General features: G+C 38.4%; 1 protein-coding gene across 3 annotated transcripts in view; it reads left to right on the top strand.

The window, feature by feature from the left end:
* FGF14 (fibroblast growth factor 14) overlaps window positions 1-19,659 on the top strand; it is a 534,248-nt gene that overhangs the window by 415,858 nt on the left and 98,731 nt on the right. For all 3 annotated transcript variants that reach the window (XM_031466283.2, XM_064492993.1, XM_010986048.3), the window contains exons 2-3: window positions 9,046-9,156; window positions 15,095-15,198. In XM_031466283.2, coding sequence (XP_031322143.1) covers window positions 9,046-9,156; window positions 15,095-15,198 — 215 coding nt within the window. The remainder of the gene's footprint in view (window positions 1-9,045; window positions 9,157-15,094; window positions 15,199-19,659) is intronic.

Raw genomic sequence — 19,659 nt, forward strand, 5'->3', positions numbered from 1 at the left:
TCTTGCTTTCAGAATTTGTGGGTAAGACTGGAGCATTGCTCAAACTAAGCTAATCTCTCCCCTCTCCTTACTGAGGCAAGACCCTTGTTTATATTCTGCTCAGTGCCCCATGAATGATGACTTTTTTCCAGTCTGACTACTGGGACTAAGCTCTGTTTCCAAGTCCTGTGAGTGTTTGAAGAGCTGCTACCTCTGCGCCTCTTGGGTGATTTTCCCCAATCTTGAGTGGTCTCCTCATCACAATTGTTCATTAGCACTCAGCTGAATACTTGAGGAGACCCTCTGCGGATCTTGGAAGTTCTCCCTCTCTGTAGCTCTCTCCTCTCCAGTACCCTGTACACTGACAGCCTTGGTCTCCCTGGACTCAGCTCCATCTCAATTTAGGGAATCAAGTGGGCTCCCCTTCCTTCATCATGTCCTGGATTATCTCCTAAGGCTTTAAAGTCAGGTAATAGTAGAGCTCACCTCATTTCTTTCCCATCTCCCAGAGACCTCTGTCCTTCATTTCATGATGTCCAGTGTCTTGCAGAATTCAATTTGTCAATTTTTTGTTTCACATGAGAGAGTGCTTCTGGTCCTTGTTACTCTATCTTGGTCAGAAGTAGAAGTCATTTAGATGTTTATATTAAGTCTGCATAATCACGAAGGTCATTCAGATTGTGGGGTATGGTTCATATTGCATTCACATTTTTTTTCAGTCGTATTTCCAGCATTGAAATTTGCTCATTATGGTATTTGACCACAAAATATTAGCAAATGTTAATAATACTCTTGGGCCTTTGTTCCTTAAGTCATTCAGTTACATTTGATTAGCCTCAAACTTTGTGAAGAACATGGTGAGAGGCATGATTAATATTTATAATATGCAATTATATTTTGTATTATAGTAAATATAAGGTGGCTTTTGTGTTAAGCAGCCAGAAGTGAAAGGACTGTCTATTAAAATTAAGGGATGTGATTTTGGCCACATATATGGCAACGTAAAAACTTTTTCTTCACTCTATGCCATTTGGGGTGTGTGTGCGTGTGTGTGTGCATGTGTGTCTTTATTGTGACAAAGTATCTTAAGTTAAAGATAGAACTTGTGAATGTTTCAAGATGGTACAGTTTGCTTTCAGAATCAGTGACTCCAAAGGAGGTCTGCAGCCCTTTTTGCCACAGTGGTTTTCTTAATTAAAAAAGGAAATAGAAAGAAGGCTGTTACTAAACATTTAGAGACTGGCTGAATAAGCAGCGAATAGTCTGATAATTTAACATATTTAGTATGTATTACTAAATATATATATTTAACATATTTAGTATATATTACTACAGCTGTATTGCTAAGATTTTGAATAGTATTGGAATGGGGTGCTTTTCTGACTGAGCTTCAAAGATCTGCTTCTTTCTGGAGCTTATAGACCCTAAATATTTGAAAAGCTAGTGAGAGTTCAGTGCTACACCAGGAACCCCGAGATACCTAGATCTGCTCAGGGTCTGTCTGCTTCTTGGAGCTTAGGGTCAAGTATTAAGCAGGATATCTTCACTGCCTGCCTTCCTTTTAGTGATATTCTCAAACATTTCCCCAAGAAAAGGCTTTACCCACTATTGTTTTATTAATGTATTTTACCTAGAGGAAATTTACTAGCCAAAATCAGTTTTGGAAAAAAATTTTAAAGTTTGGGGTGTTTCCATTTCAAAACCCACGTTCATCTTTATCTCAAATATACTCCACTCTCCTAATTCTTAAATAATATTAAAAGCTGCATTTTGCCTTAAATTCCATTTAGAGCTTATATATAGATTAAAAAAAAACAGAAAATGAATTCAGTTCAATCAATATTTGTTGATTTGCTATTCTGTGCATAGTGATACACGATTTTGAATAATATATAATGCAAATTATCAAAAGATTTATAATGTATTTTCAGGGCAGGTAGACATGTAAACCCAATAATTTAACATATGATCAATTGGTATAAAAACATACTACGGGTTCTCCCTTCCTCCCCTCAAAAGACGGCAAGCTCTTTGAGAGCAAGAACTGTATTTTTATGCAAGATTGTATCCCTAATACCTACAGGCAAAGGGTTCTTATAGGTAGAGGGGGAGAAGCTATTCTAGGCTCTAGAATCAGCAGTTAAAATTCAACACACATGAGAATGCATTGGTTTGGGGTGGTGGGTTGAGCAACAACTCTGAAATGGCTGAAACGGGGTTCTTAGAGTGATGGGCTCCTGAGGCGGCATGTGGTCAGTTCCAGGAGGAAACGGATTGTCGTCCTCAGGAACTAACGGAAAGGCATAGCAGGTTTTTCACACTTTTAGTCTTATTTATCATTTTCCTCAGTGCCCTTGCCTCACCCCCTTTTTTTTTAACCCTTTGGAAGAGTTCCTGAGCATGGTTTATTTTTATGATTGGATTATACAGTAATTTATGGCTTTGGGTAAATTATTCACAATACTATTTTCAGCTACTAGGAGTGCCAAAATCTAATTAGATCTGCCACAAAAATGTATATTCCAAAAGCTGCTTTTTCACCCTGTTTAAAAAAACATATGCTTTTCCATAGCTAACAGAGGAGTGACATTTAAGAACCTACTCTGATAATTAGTACCTAGATTTTTGTGTAAATAAACATAGTATGTGTGTATGTACATTCATATATTTGCTGTATAAAAATCCACGCTATATTGTACATTTTTAATTTAAATAATAATTTTAAATGTATGCATTATTCCAAGCATCATCCTGATTTCTCTTTTGTCAGCCTGAACATTTTGTGAAAATAATTTGTGACAGTGATTGATTTAAATGAATCCACTTCTGAGAAAGTGATTGTTTTCATTTAAAATCTTGGGTATTTTTTTTCCCTTTACCTGAAGGCAGTTGGACTGATTTGCATTTCTTTCAGTTCTAAGAGTTGAGGCTAATATATTACGAAATATCTTTTTTTCCTTGATATACATGCATATTAGCTTTCATAATTTCTATTTTAATTAATATCAGAGAGCATAGTTAGTCTAGAGTTTCATGCAAGGAGTATGCTCAGAATATTTTTAGTAAAATGTGCAGGCACAGTAAGTATAAAAGACAAAACAAAAGGAAAAGGATAATTAAGACAGGCTAAATTTTCATATTTTCTTAAGCAGAGTCGATATTCTGAATGCATAAGTATTTTAGAAGAGAATAAAGAAGTAGCAGTTTCATGGATTGAAAACTATTTTGCATTTTTCACATGGCTAGCTACAATATAGGTGCAGGACTTCAGATATTTATTCATCCTTCGGTTATTAATTGAAAGTTGAAGTTGTAGGAGTTTGGGGTATATCAGTATTGAAAACAAAATCTTGTTCTTATAGTACTTTTTCCCCAAACCTTCTTATCTCATCAGTTTAATGAAAAAGTGAACATGCGCCTCAGTATAAGTTTGTTTCACACAAGCAGTATTTTCATTCTTTTATATCTCAAGGCATAATAGTCATTTAGGGTGAGGTTCTGTTTTTATTGTAGTAGAAGTATTTCAGATTGTCTTCTAAACATTTTCAAACTCCTAGCTGACTTCATGTTAGATCTGAATAGGTCATGATTTTTTATTCCTTATTTGCACACTTATTTTTAACCACATAATCCATGTAGAAGATATGTCATCTTTGCTATTTTCTTGATTTTTACTTTTGTGTATTTGTTTGTTTGTTTGTTTTATCACCTTTGATCCATACTATCTCTGGGATTCCACCCCCCCCCCCCAACTATCCTAGCTTTAGTTAAACTAGATAATATAACTCATAAGCACTTCACCAGGAGCGCACAAGCTTCAGCCTATTGCAAAGCACTCACTGGGAGCAGTGACTGAGAGCCAGTGTCCTGTGTCAGCCCCTCACATTATAATTATAAGATGCCCACCTGCCTCACGTACTTCAAGGACCTTATGTGACTTGTGAGTCTGAAGACATCGGTATCAATTCATGTTAAATATTAGCGAAGCTTAAGTTCTTTTTCGTTTTTGGAGATAATTGAAAAAACAGGAAGTTGTAATACTGGGTCTTCACACCCTGTGGTGCACTGTTTGGCAGTCCTCTTGGGGGAGAGGCCCCCACTTTGGATACTGTTGCTTTAAATAGCTGTGCAGTCTGGGTCCTGTTCATTCTGGCAGTCATGTGACATTTTCTGGGTCCATTTTTGTCAACTATTCTTTCACAGACTCATGCAGTAATACATGTAAATGATCTGTCCAGCACATATTGGACTGAAATTGAGCTTTTTACTTGAAGTAGAGTGAAAAAATTAAGGGTTATAGCCTTCTATTCACAGTAGATCTAGAAGATTGGACATGCCTTTGACTGACTGCACATAACTGATGTGTTTTTTTCTCAGTAAAATCGTTATTTTGTTTTGAATTTGCTGTGATTATTTGCTTGCATACTTTTGGCTGAGGGGGGAGGTTTTTTTCCTTTTGTTTTAATTATTTGAAAGAGTGACTTTAAGCTCTAAATGGCCACATTGCACAATGGCCAATTGTATAAATAAGGATCACAGTAAAGATTTTATAGACATGTGGTTCTGCACAAAGAGAAAATATTAGGTGGGATTCTTGAAAATTTGGTGCAACCAGTTAATCTACAATAGTAATATATTCAGTTTATTTGAATATATGTATGCAGTATAATTTGCCAATAGGTTTGAAATGCCATTTTTACTAATTCTTTCTCAAAGGCATTAATAGATTTATTAAAATTTCTGCACTTGTATCATAAAATTACTATGCCATCATTATAGGTAATTTTGCAAGTAATAAAATACTGAAAAATAAATATTCTGATAGCATCAAAGTACAGTTATATTTAACATTTTGGTGTGCTGTCTCTCATTTTCCCTATGTCAGTATTTTTTACATAGTCATGCTCGTGTCATATACACATATGTTGTTACAGAAAACTTTATACCACTAAGGATTTATTTTTAATTAGGAGTCCAGAAAGTGCAATTACCTGGTCAAAAGTTGTGGACATCTTTAAGACTTTACTATGATTGCCATCTTGGTTTTCACGTTGTTCTAGTTTTCGCTCTGACCAGCAACATGAAATGACTGGAAAAACTACACCTTTGTCAGTACTCATCCAAGAAATGTATATTTCATAGCTCTCCTTTATCTAGACCTGAGAGATGCCGTGGGGAGCAATATCATATATTTCAGGTTTCCTCGTGAAACTTACAGTCCAGTTTGCAGGCAGACATCAATCATATAAGTGCCCAAATAGATGTGGAATTAAGACTATGAATTACAGAGCAAAATGTTAACATCTGTTTTATCTCAGTGGTGGGTACTTGAATGTAGTTTCTGTGGCTTTCTGTATCTTTTAATGTGTTAGAATATTTCAAAATGAAATAATTTCGATGTTTTAAAAAGTCTTCACCTATAAAGAGTGCTGCCATAAAAGCATTCAAAGGAGGAATCTGACCTTGTCTGAGGTGTCACGAAAGTGCCCCAGAGGAAGTGTTGATGGGACCAAACTTGGGAAGGAGAAAAAGGAGTTAACTAGGCAAAGGTGTGTGCACATGGGGGGGTGTGCACAGGTGTACAAGAGGACATCTCTATGCAAGTGGGTGTATTTGAGGCAGGGAAGGTTAAGGGAACAGGAGAAATGTGGGAGATTATGGGATGTTTGCAGGCCGCCCACAGTGACCCAGGTTGCAAGCTGTGTGCTGAGAATGGCATAGGAACAGTACAAACCAAGGTCAGGCCAGGAGGATGGGCCCCACTGCTGCAGGTGTGAGTCATTCCACAGATGTTGGATGTTGGAGAGTTGCTGCTTAATTCTTGACCCAATGGATCTGATAGAGCAGGCACCCTGCAGGGGGAGAGACCACCTAGGAGAGGCCATGAGGGGCTGGACTGCTGCTGGCAGTGAAAATGGAAAAAGCGAAAAGAGTGAGGGAGATTGTGAAGACAGCATCTGTATGAATTGAGCAACTCATGAGGTGGAATAAAAAAGGCAGGCGTGGTGTTGGTCTTAGGGGACTGGTGCTGTTAACATCAGCAGTCAAGTCGGGAGCTGACTTTTCTCTGAAATTGGTGGAGGTGGGGGAATTGAAGTGAAAATGACGCTGTAGGAAGTTTAAACTTAACTGTGTTAAATTTGTAATTTTGATGAGGGTTTCATGGGTAGAGATTTATTAGAAATGTGGCCAATGACAAAGTGGGAGAGATCTTAATAGAGATTTTCAAGAAGTTTGGTCATTTTAACTGTATGTTATTGCTTTGTATGATAGATTCAGCTCCAAGTATGCAGGATTGGGGGTTAGACACAGCTAGATATAATCTTTGAAAACCAGTTTTTTTTTTTAAAGATTAGTTTGCATTTTATTTTAGATTTTTAAGATGGTTTAGTTCAATTGTTCGATCTTTACAGGCCACATAATTTAGTAGTTATGTGGGCAGGATCATGTCAGCCCAGCTTTGCACATATTAGTTATACGCTCTTTGTCCAGTTACTCTCTTGTTCTGTGTCTCTACTTTCTCATCTTCAAAATGGGCTTCCTATTAAGTAGGCTGTGGTGAAAATTCAGTGAGTTGGTCCTGGCCCCTGAAAAGAACACAATCAATGTTATCACGGTTTCTAAAAATAATAATGTGAAACTGGATAAATAGAAATCAATTTGGTTTTCTTTTCTTGAAGTTAAATAAGAACTCAAAAACACAACTTCATATTTTACTTGTGCATTTCTTATCAGAAATGAGGCGCGGTCAGAACTCAGGCTCTCAGCCTCACGCACTCCAGATTCACTCGTGGGGTCACAAATGGCAGGATGTCCTCATTTTTTATGGCTGGGTAACATTCCATTGTGTATATACACCACACTTTTTATCCCTTCATCTACTGGTGAACACTGAGGTTGTTCCCATGCCTTGGTTACTGTGAACGATGCTGTGATGGACATGGGGGTGCAGATATCTTTTTGGGACCCTGACTCATTTCCTTTGCAGATATGCCCAGAAGGGAGATTGCTGGATCATATTCCTAGTTTTCATTTTTGAGGAACCTCCATCCCATTTCCCACAGTGACTGCATCAATTTTACATTCCTGCCAACAAGGCGCAGAGGTTCCCTTTTTTCCACATCCTGGCTGATGCTTGTTCTCTCTTATCTTTTTTGTTAGTAGAAAAAACCAAAAGACAAGGGCTCTCCCTGTGTAAGTGTGAAGGGACTTGTGTCTTTTTATTGCCTTGCCTGACCTACTTAATTCAAGTCCAGACGCTATAGTAGCTAAAATACAGGAATACTAAAAATAAGTGATTTGGAACATAAAGGCTTTGCAGAAAAATTGTCAATCTCTAAAATGCTCTGTATGTTTTCATGGCAGCTGAGAAGCCCCACCCCTACTCCTGCCTTTCTCACTTTTATTCCCTTCTTTTTCTGTACAACTTATTTTCAGCACAGGAATAAATAGGACGCAGCAAAACTGGAGGTCCTCGGTCCTACTCAAAGCATCAAGAGCCTAGTCAAATCTTACCGTGGGACGGGAAGAGTAAGGCACAAGAGTAATTTTTTTTCCACTAATGTGCATCTTAGAATTACTTGGTTTTAAAAGTTATACACTGCAGATCAAGGAACATGCAAATAATTACTTAGATGTTTCTTTTTAAAATCCTGCTCTTCCAAAAGCGCCTGTATTCTGAGGTGCTGGATGGTACTGAGGCTGTGATGCTGCGCTGTTCATGCGTGACTCTCCAGGTTTTCTTCAACATCAGAATATCTTTGAAGAAAATCTGTGTGCCATGGAATCATTTTAAAAATGATCAGTTACATCAGATGTACAGAGAAACAGGTGCTGTGGTTCTTTTTAATTTCTTGAGGACTAAACAAAAGGCTAAGGGTATCTGTTCTGAGTAGCTTCTTTGTTTGTTTTTGCATTTTTAGGGGGTTCACCTGTTTGCAAATCCATATTTTTATGTTAATTTGAAGTCATTCTGTTTCATCATTCTGTAACATCCTACTGTTTTGACAGCATAATCGTGTTTGCACGTCCCATTCAGGGGTTGTGGGGAGATGCCGGTTGCCATGGGGAGGATTCTGTTGTCCTCCATCAAATAGGATCAGGAGATGGGAACAACCTTTCAAAACCACATGCAAATATTTATTTTCAAAGGTACAACTGGCTCTCTGTGACACCCTGGATCACTAGCATGGCTATCTTCTCGATGAGTCATCTAATGAGAAGTCTGTTACCATATAATATCCCTTTTGGTTTTAATACACTTCCGCTGTCCTCAACCTCAAGCCATTTTGGCCAAGAATCCAAATCCATATTGTATAATTGTACAGTTTTTCTAGTTACATAATTTATATAAGTCAGTAGGGCTATGTGTTAAATGCCTCTGATTTGTCCAGATGATGGCCAGAGAGCGGAGGTTTGCTCCTGGGCCTCGCCCTGAGTGCAGGAGTTGATTTTCCCACTTCCTGTGGACCACACATGAGTACCACAGGGGCTTCCACCCAGCTTGGGTGGCCCTTTAGACATCAAGGAAACGTTCTCCGTGTGGGGGCTTTTTCTAAGGATGTGTACCAAATGTTAGTATGACTTTTTTTTTTAATATAGAGTTTTCACATTTTGGGATTACTTGTCAAATAAAGTAAAAAGAAAAATCCATTAAAAAGCCTTTAATAAGGTTTCTTAAAGCCAGAAGTTTGTTAAACTCTCCTCCTGCCATCCTGAATAATATTAAACTCTTAAACTAGTTAGTTTAGGACTTAATAATTAAAGGAACAGATTAAGTAGCTTAATTGTTTTAACTAATAATTTGAATACACACATATTAGTTTCACATAATGACCTGTGGTCTGCAGTGGAGAAATGCCAGCTTAAGACTACGTTTTCTCCACCTTCTGTGATTAGCCTATTTCAGGTTGGATAAATACGGAGGAATCTGGGAAACGTAACATAAAAGGTGCTACTTCTATAAAATACCCTCTTACTTCTGAAAAAGAGAGAAAAGAAACAGAAAAGAAAAAAGTTCTGCTGCGACACATTGTGAGGCTCACGACCGCTCTGTTTGCCTTTCAGATCCCCAGCTCAAGGGTATAGTGACCAGGTTATATTGCAGGCAAGGCTACTACTTGCAGATGCACCCGGATGGAGCTCTCGATGGGACCAAGGACGACAGCACCAATTCTAGTAAGTGACCACCGCAGGCCACCATTGACACACAATCAGTAGAAGATGCGCTGCTGCCTAAATGACGTTTAAAAATACGCTTGCAAATGCTGGATTATGTTCGTTCATTTTTATGAACGTCACACACTAGAATGCCTTTTACAATTTTACTTGGACCACATGGATGGAAATACTGATAGAGCATCAAAAGAAACCTGTCATTTTCAGAGAATGATAAGTTAATCTTTCCAGTTGTTTTTTTTTTTTTTTTCCTCCAACAATTGTCATATCCAGCATGTTACTTTAATCTCATTATCATCAAAGTCAAGTAAGAACACTAGTGCATTCAGATGGAAGTTGATTACATGGTTACTTGGGAAGTTTTATCTTTATTAGGCCTGTAGCTTTTCATGATAACTGTGGAAATTCAAGAGCTACACGGATTAGCTGTTTCAAATAATAGAAATGTTGTTTTTCAGGTTCTTTGTGTTCAACAAGAAAGGATAATACCTTTCTTTGTAGAGAGAACACGAAGCCTGTGTGCTTTTAAATACAGTGTGCACGTTGTTTAACTGTCTTACAGGATTGGGTCGGTGCTAGCTTTTTAAAATCAAGAAGCCACCCACCTTCCATTGTTTTAATGTCTGTCTTCATTTTACTGTTTCTTCATACATAACTTTGCTTTTTTATTCTAGGGTCCCTCTTACTCGGCTGTGCATGTTTTCCTTTCTCCTTTTCTGTTCGTGCTGGCATCTGATGCCCGTTAATGTAGCACATCAGTTCTAAGATAGACACACGTTTTATTGCTCAGGAGACTTAGTGAAAAGCAAAACCTGATCTTATTGGAACTATTTCATGAAATATTACTAGTGGGTCAGGAGCAGATCTGAATCTTTTCATTGACTGATCATTTATCCTTCACATGCAGAACATCATTCCATGGAAAGAAGGAGGCTTTGAATAAACATAACCAAATTATAGGCACTTTCTGCTTTAAATTCTAAATTCTAGTAATCAACTGTTCAGAAGCCCTGATTCTGAGGACAGCTTATAATATAGACTATTTCTGCATTTGGTGTTGCTAAGTGAAATGTCAATATTTGCCCAGCCATTGTGTTTATTTTTTTTAGACTTTGGACATTATTTTTTATTTTTCTTTCAGCTTTACATCTTTCTTTGTTTATCTACATTTTCCTCCAATTCAATTTTTAATCTTTTCCTCTCTTTGTTTCTATTATGTTGTCCTTTTGTACTTTAGGTTATCCTCTATCACATTTCTTCATTGAATTTTTTTTTTTGCTTTATTTCTTCTTTTGATTTAGAAAAAGAGAAGATAAAGCAATTCAGACACAGGGAAGAAAGAGAAGACGTTTTTATTTATAAGACAGAAGTCAAACATTGTTTTGTTGATGGGATTTTGATATTAAGTTATTTAAACTTTTAAAATCATTAAAATTGACCATCTTTGCCTATGAAAGATGTCAGTTTCTTCTGGTTTATGTCAATATATGTATTTAACTCCTCACTCATTCTTTGACAAAAGACATTCTCTTTCCCTTGTGTCTTATAGTTGTGGGGGGCCACAGCCTTTAGGGATTCATAAGTTCTGATGTCTTCAGTGTTCTCTGATTTTCTCTGGCCATAGTCTTGGGGAGCATGAGAACCAGTTTTCCATAACTCTGATCACGATAAGAGCCATGACACTGATTTCTCAGCCTGGAGGTTGATGTCATAACACAAAAGTTTTCAGGAAAAGAAATGAATTCTGGCCATGTGGAAGTGCTGCTTAATTGGACATGTTGGAAAAGTAATTTCCTTCAAACAAACATTTGATGAGTTTTCTTCCTACCTTCTCCCTCAGTTTTTGTTAATGCCAGACAAGTTGGTTCTTTTTAATGGTGGCATCAATATTGAGTTAAGAAGCGTTGGGTAGATTGTTTCTTTTAAAAGCATATTGATTCCGAATTGAATAAGCAGCACAGTATTTTCTAAACTGTGAAAGTGCAGATGCAGGCATTAGACACATGCGTGATTACTTCTGGCTGTCTGCATCATACTAAATGCTCAGCTGGAAAGCTGAGATACTAAAAGGTACTCGACCTTCTGTTCTCTACACGAATGAAGCTTCTTTCTTCCAGTTGTGTATCTGCACTAGAGGAACAAGAATCTCTGAGTAGCTCATGAAATCCTTTCTAATCTCCCTCAGTGCAAGGGAGGAACAGCTCTGGGAATGAAGCAGGAACAGGAGCCCCAGTGAACAAGCAAATCAGAATCAAATCATAGTGACCTCTCTGCAGGGACTTAGAGTCCTATGCAAAGATCTGGCCCAGAGTTCCTTTTCTTACCAGTTGCCATTACATTTTATGTGCCCTTTAAGCCAGTGAGGTTAGTTTTATCGCCATTTCAACATTCACAAAGACAAAGCAGAACAGAGTAAAACAGGCTGGATAAGTGTTCCCTCCTCAAAAGGTTATAAAAATTATAAGACTATAAAATTCAATAAAACTTGGCAGGATGATAGCAGCTTTATAAATGCAGTGGGAATTGCTAATTAACTCTACTTTTGTGTACTACCACGATTTTAATTGAAAAACACAGGTTTTTAGGACACATTTCAAGATATTTTCTTTTCTCTGCTTCATTAGAGTAGTCTTATAAATCCCCAGGAAATCGTGAGCTCTGAAACATGTCCTTTAGAAATGGAGGTGAGCTGACAGACAGACACACAGGTCCTAATACAACGCTGCCCTTTCTGCCTGAGGAATGGTGTGATGTAATAATTCACAAACACATTCCCGTTTTCTGATAATTCTCTGAATACACAGCAAGGATTTGTCATCCAAAGATAGGAAAAACAAAGAGAAATAACTTAAAAGTCACCAAATAACAAAATTGAGGCTTGAACTTTCAAATCTGTGTGATTTGAGATCCATACATATCCCACGACTAAATATGAGGTTACTCAGAACCAGGTCAAGTCAGAAGCACCCTGCTAAGCTGCCTTTGTCAAAAAGTTTAGATGTGTTGAGAAGAGGGAGAAAGCCCAGTGGACGAACTGGATACTCATGTGCTCCCAGGATTCCCACCCGGAGATCTAGAAACCTCTGAGAGGAGAAATGGCAAGAAAATGGTGGGTGATGAATAATTGGTCCTAACAGAGACGTCCTGAAGCAACTCACCTGCTCACCATTGGCTGCCATGTGCCGTGGAAAGATCTCTCACAAAAGGAAGTGAGCGCCCGGATCTCTTCATCACCACACTCATGTTCAGGGCTGGTTCCTTTAAAATTCATAGAGCTCCCCATCAACCCACTAAAGGCCAGCGGTGCCACGAGCCCTGGCATTTGACTGGGGAGTGGTTTTCTTCCCCAGTTTGCTTTTGGGGGTGCCGTGGGTTTTCCTGTGCTCTTAAACTTCACTGTTCCCATTAGCAGACTTAATAAATACTGCACGCAGAAGAGGACTATGGAAATGGCCACGTGCAGTGCCTATCACAGTATTAAAGCCCCTCTCACCTTAGACATTCGCAACCTGATAACTCGATGTGTAAAATGACCAGTCCCTGGCAGTGCCCACTACTCCACAGGCCTTAAGAAGGCGGTTCTCACTTTGGCTGTAGGTTAGGGTCCCTTGAGAAGCTTTTTTAAAAAAAATTCTTTACATCCTAAACCCACTCGCAGAGACTCTGATGTTATCTCATCAGGCTGGGGTGGGGAATGGCTATCCTATTTTATGAACACAGCTGGTTTTGAAGTGCAGCCAGGGTTGAAATTCACTGTTATTTAGAGACTAGCATGTTCCACAGAATAAACAAAGTAGCGTGAACTTCTTCATTATTCTTACATCCTCAGGCTCTGTGGCATTGCTTTGTAATTATGTTAAACACAGAAAGAGTGAAAACCATAATGTTTCAATTAATGTGGGTGTCTGTGGTTCTAATTAACACCATGGGTCTATCATGGTCAGCTCTGAATGGCCGTTACAGTGGTTACATGGATTCACTTTCCGTTATCATCCTGTAAATGGTCCTGACTATTATTTTATAATTCAGGTCCCAACCAAAATCCTGGGGAGGGGGGCAGTATTTTTTAAGGCAATTATTTTAGATTATCTTCTATAAGCTTACTCTTCCTGTACTACGTTATTTTAGTGACTACATGATGCACTTACCTTCTAGAATTATTCCATCTGGCCTACATCAAACATGTGGTGCCTACAAATACCATTAGCAGTCTGTGAAGGTTAGAATACTGAAGTTTGAATAAGTTAGTTTGCATGGGCAGACATACAATTGTAGTTTTCAAAAAAAATAATACTTATGCACATAAATCAGGAATTATCCTATGATGCCCATCCTTTCAAAATACTGGGGAGATGGGACAGTTTAGGTGTCCTAGAAAAGAGTGAAAATGGCCAATGGCTTTCTCCCACGAAGAAGGAATACTGATCGTTACTATGACTCAAGGACCTGATATTACTCGATGCGTCCACACTCATATTTGATATTAAATTATAGGAATAAGCAAACATAAGCTTTATTCCTCCATAAGTATGTCATAAGCCCCTAGCATCCTACAGACGATAGTCCAATGTTAGTTTGCATCATGAAAGCTAATATCCATCTCACTATATACACCCCTAAGTATTCTCATAGGGACAGTTGTCTAGGACCATGGCCTGCCATTGTCCTTTCATCATCTGGGTAGCACAGGCATCTTGAGTTCTTGAGATCAGTAACGTAACAATTGGGAGGGAAACGGAGAAACATGTACCTCGGAATTAAATAGAACACAATTTAGAAAGTCCATTTTAAATTATGTACTGAATAGACCTATAGATTGAAGTCAAAATTGCCCACATTTTTCAAATTATTTATCTTTTGTGGAATACAGTTGAGAGCCTAAACCTAAGATATTTTATTTATACATTTACTTTGACATTTTAATGCTTTCACTGCCTGTTCTGGCCTGGCAATGAGTCCTATTACTTAGAATTAGATTTGAGTTAATCATTTGAATGGGAGCAGATAACCTCACTGTGGATAATTAACAGTTCTCTTATAAATGTATCTATGATAAAATCTCTAAAATCATCCAGCAGGTATCATCACCAAGAATCATGCTAGAACACCCATGAGATGGTCACACATAACCCCATGGAAACGGATTATTAAGGATGTTAAGACTTAAAAAAAAATTAATTATAACATTGCTATCTACACCAAGTGAAATATACATAAAAATACTTTTTTGTCAATACAAGAAGAAACAAAACATGGAAACACGAGTTTTGATGTCTCAGATGGATGGAATCGAACACTGTTCCCTCTTTAGTTTAGTTTTCACTTATAGTTTTATGAAAATTTAATAAGGAAAATGATCTGTCTAGAATTTGCATGCCATTCAGTTTGATTAGTTCTTTCTAAATTTAGCACATTGGCAGGTGCACATCTTTTCTGGGCTCTGCTGGCATATTATGTTGGTTCCGCAAGAGTAATTTAGTTTTGGAATTACCTGTTTGACTTCTGGCCTGTCCTACATTGCAGTGATGAAGCAGACCTTCTGCCTAAAAGATCAGAATAAACAAAAAAACATTTAACGTGGGCTTTTATAACTCTGCTCTTTTAGAACCTTCACCGCTGATTTCTTTTTGTATCAAATGGTGTCAGAGGCTACGATGCTAGAATCACGATCACAGGCTGGATTCTGCTCATCATCCCGCCAGCTCCCCAGGCTGCCGTAGGGAGACTGCTAAGGTCTGCACATTGAGCTCCCGTGCTAATTTTACTCACAACAGAAACTTCTGAATTATACAGAGAAATCAAAGTTAGTAAGTTGGAACTTCTCAGAAGGTTGTAGCAGACATGATGTTTCTTAAATAGAAGAGGTGGAAGAAAGGGAAGTGGTGCTGCCCGTTGCTCGGTCCTGCCCGTTGGTGACAGACGGCGTTTCTCTTTACAGCACTGTTCAACCTCATACCTGTGGGCCTGCGCGTCGTCGCCATCCAGGGCGTGAAGACAGGGTTGTACATAGCCATGAATGGAGAAGGTTACCTCTACCCGTCAGTAAGTAACAGGCCCAGGTGTTGGCCATTCGAGCGATGTCTGCAAAATAGCAACAGCAACCACCACAAAGATGAGAACGTTCTCTGTCTGGTGACCCCTTCATCTTTGCTGCAGTATTTGACCTTTACTACGATGCTGCAGGGGCTGTTAATTCATTATTCATCAGTGTTTGATAACATCAATCGATCAAGCAGAAGAGTCATATTATCTCTAAAAATTGTGTTTGCATATTTTAAATGTCCCAGTTCACAGAAAATTGAGCGATTGTGAAAGAGTTGCTGTTCCTATAATCTTTTTTTATTTCTATTTAGAAACTTCCTGTCTTAGGGAGTTTCTTGTGAAAGATTATTTTATACAAAGAAACAGAATTAATGGGAATCCTGAAAAAGAAAATTTGGGAGACAGTAGTTTTTCTAAAACTAAGAATTCAAATTGTATAAATGTTTTACTGGGAAAATACTTCTGATATCAAAATGTATATTGCATTTCAATTAAAGCCAGTCTCTGTTTTGGGTTAATGTGTATTAGAAGCTGAGCGCTTTTCCAGCCCCTTCTGGAATATTTACTGTTTACAAATAATCCACATTCTGATTAGCCATAGGTTACAGTGCGGTTAGAATTCGTTTCTGCCACAGGTCCAAGCAATGGAGACTTGGATGAAAATACTTCTTTCCTCTGTTCTTTGATCAAAAATTGACAGATGATAGTCATAGAGCCTCAAAGAAAATAATCTTATTTGGGTTTGCATGCCATCTTCATATAAATTCTTAAAAACTGTTGTTGCTAAATACCATCCTCAAAAAACTACACGTAAACACACACACAGTTTACACACACACACACATACACACACACACACACCCAAAACTGAAGCAGAGCCGAAGTGTTCTCTGGGGCCTCCCATGAAATGTGATATGTTTTCTTTAGCAAATCTGGGAAATCCTGTCACAGAACATGAAATGTGAGCTGTGGATTCCCTTTGTGGTGAACTGGGAAAGGCTCCTGTCACTTTGGAACCTTCCTCTGAGTTCCCTGAAGGGTGTTTCAGCCCGTGGACCTGGGCCCCACATTGTGCAAATTGCATTTTGTTGGCCAAGATGAATGTTTAACATATTGGGAGCAAAATGGAGCTAGAATTCCCTATCTCTCCTTTAGGAAAAACTCGATTCAGATAAAGATCATTTTCTAGAGATGCCTTATTTCAGATAAAAGTCAATTTCATTGATTTGACATTTGTTTCATTATTTTTGTTTGTTTCTCTTTCCCCCAAGTAATCTCTGAGATGCCTAAAAATCGTTAGATGCGGTCTCTGCCATAGCCTCTAGGTCTGTGTCTGCTGATGATTTTATCACATTGTTGTGCTCTGGGGTGTGCGTTGATGTCAGGGGAAATGTAAATGTTTGTTTCATCTTTTTGCTTCTGAGGGAGATGCTTTCTATTTTTGTGATGGAATTGCACACATGTGCCATTTTTTTAAAGGTAGGGAATGTCATCGTGAGTACGTGTCTGGTTGTGTTCGGTGCGGTGTAGACGGTGCAGCGGGGGTAGACGTGAGGAAGGCACTGACTGCCCAGTCCTGTCCTCTGCACCTTAAATATGGCCTTTCCGCCCAAGAATCAGATCTGTGGGCAACAGAACTGGCCCCAGGATTTGTCCCACTAGCAGCATCAGACTTACCATCTGACTCATCGTTTTCCTCTCTCACCTCCCTGACTGTCCAGTCACTTGGCTTCTGAGCCTCCCTTTTGGTGCCTTGAATCTCCGATTTGCAGATCCTGGCTTTCTCCTCTTCTCATTTTTGACTCTCTGCTCTGAACCCAGGACCTGGTAAGGGGCACTCTCTGTACTCAGCCCTACCTTAAGAGGTCCCGCTGCCCAGGCCAGGCCCTTAGAATCCTCAGCATCTTGTGGGAGGAGGATTTAGATAAAAATCGAATGTGATTTCGACTTTTTACTAGCATTCTCTAGTTAAAGTGCTCTGTTTATCTCAATGTAATGAAATTCAAATATTTCAATAAAAAGAATGTTTTCCCACATTCAGTCATTTATTCCACAATTAGCTACTGAGAGCCTACTAAAGTAATAGTATAACAACTGCTATAACATATAATAATAATAATGGTTAGTATTGAACCACTCTGCCTGGTACTCTTCTAAGCATGTTACAGTCTTAGCTCATTTAATTCTCCCAACTTATTAAGCAAATACCATTAAAATGATAATACCAGTGTACAGAGAGCTTACGAATCTGTGCGGTCAGTCACCCAGGTAGTAGTCAGCGAAGGCAGAGTTCGAGCATCGTTAGCCTGACTCATTAACTATGTGCTTCACTCCACCACTTCCATGCGCCAGACATTTTTCATAATATGGTCTGGCACTTGTGCTAACAAGAGGTTATAAACACGAGATGATGTAAGGAAAATCTTTAGGGAATTGTAACCTAGGGAAGAAACTTAATTCAGTTATTAAGAATTATAATTTGAAACATAATCTGCTTTCCTTGGAGATTCTTAAATAAAAAAATTAAAATTGTAGAGAATGATCGGAAAAAACGGAAAAGTTTGATATTATATACTGGGTGTCTAATAATCTTAAAATGTATTACATGTAACATTTGAGCTTAAATTTTTAAAGCTGACATGGTTAACCCAACTAAGAAGTTTTGAACTAAATTGAAAAACTTTTTTAAGTGGAAAATGCCACTCAAGCTCAGATTTAAAGAAAAAGGTTAATAAATATTTAAGTCAGGGAAATGTGTCTGTTTTAAGCTTATGCCCACTTTTAAAACATCAGCTTAAACTAGTGTCTAATGTGAGAACAGTTTTGATACTTTATAGATTGAGAATGTGGGCAATAAAATATTCAACGAGAGTTCTGTTAAATGAAAGTCGCGCTAGGGATTTGACGTGAGGTGTACAGTCCTCTGTTTGTATTTCAGAAGGTAACTCTCATAATCCCTTGCCATCCAAATAAAGATATTTAATTTGTCAGACAGTTCCGCCTCAGGGGGACCAAAAAAACCCATCTTGACTGAGATGTAAATAATCACATTTCCGATGCAGAAGGCACTTGTTCCTTGTGGAATCTCTTCTTCAGTATGAAAATAGTCATTTCTTTTGTGGTCATAATGACTGTAGTATGTCACTTAAAGATGCGTCTCGAGAGATCTGATGACAGATACAAACAGTTTGCTTGAAGGTAGAACGCAGGCTGCACGGTCACAAAACAGAAACTGACAAGTAAATACTTTTTTAAAGAACGAGTTTGAAATGATGTTTAGGGAAAAAAATGTATTTTGACCAACTATAAACTATCTGTAGAACAGTCAAGTTTCTTTTTTTCTCTTCCCAACAAACTCTGACTTTGAAAGACTAAGAAATCCTCTGTAGAAAGACAAGGTTTGAATGTAAATTCTGAATACTGAGGAAAAATTTCGATTGAAAGAAAAATATCATTCATCATTTGGGCAGAGATAAAGAATAGCTGAAGTCAGAATGTGTTTCTGATGTAAGAAAAGAAAGTGGGGGAGGGGAGAGGTGGAAGAAAAAGGGACTGATGATGATACAACCGGTGAGGCCCAGGAACCTGGGTCTGAGGGTCAGTTCCCGTGTTATCACGTTATCATGTCCCAGGCTGCCTGGTTCTCAGCCTGCTCACCTACCAAAAAAAAAAAAAAAAAAAAAAAAAAGGAAGGGAGGGAGGGAAAGAGGAGGGAAGGAAGGAAGGAAGGAAGGAAGGAAGGAGGGAAGGGAGGAAGAAAGAAAGAAAGAAAGAAAGAAAGAAAGAAAGAAAGAAAGAAAGAAAGAAAGAAAGAAAGAAAGAAAGAGGAAAATGTTTCTTGAATGTTTTAAGATAATTTGGGGGTTTGAATTTCTGGTTTAAATCTGGTTGATTTTTCTCAAGGATGGGGTTAAAAAATGTACATAAAATGTGTAGACTCATTTTTTGCTGTCTTATCACATTTATGGGAATATTATTTTTCATGGGGTTGCAAATGTTTCTATTACCCAGATGCGGGCATCTGGAGAGACGGTGAGCTCTGGTGTTCTCCTAAAACTGGTATTTCGTCCGAGCCTCTGAACCAAGTGATACAAGCGGAGAGGAAGACAAACCCCTTTCCTATAGATTTTAAAAACGAATCAAGAAAGTGCACTGTGCTGTGTTGTGCAAATATCAAAGCTCATAAGAATTACCTGGAAAGAAAGGAAAAATGCAAATTCCTTGGATCAACCTCTGGATATTTCATTTCAGTATGTCTGGTGGGAGGCCCAGGAATCTACAGTTTAGTAAGGACCCCCTACCTCCCTCACTCACCCACTGGCAGGTCATTCCAAAGCCAGTAGCCCAACAATCAACAAACACCCAACAAGCATCATTTCAGTGGCTGGTGGGGGAGGTGATGGTAGCCTTAGACGAAAGTGGTGAGAGTAGAGTTGGGGAGAATTGGGAGGCAGACTGCCC

Source organism: Camelus dromedarius, chromosome 13, assembly GCF_036321535.1.
Source record: "Camelus dromedarius isolate mCamDro1 chromosome 13, mCamDro1.pat, whole genome shotgun sequence".
Lineage (NCBI taxonomy): Eukaryota > Metazoa > Chordata > Mammalia > Artiodactyla > Camelidae > Camelus > Camelus dromedarius.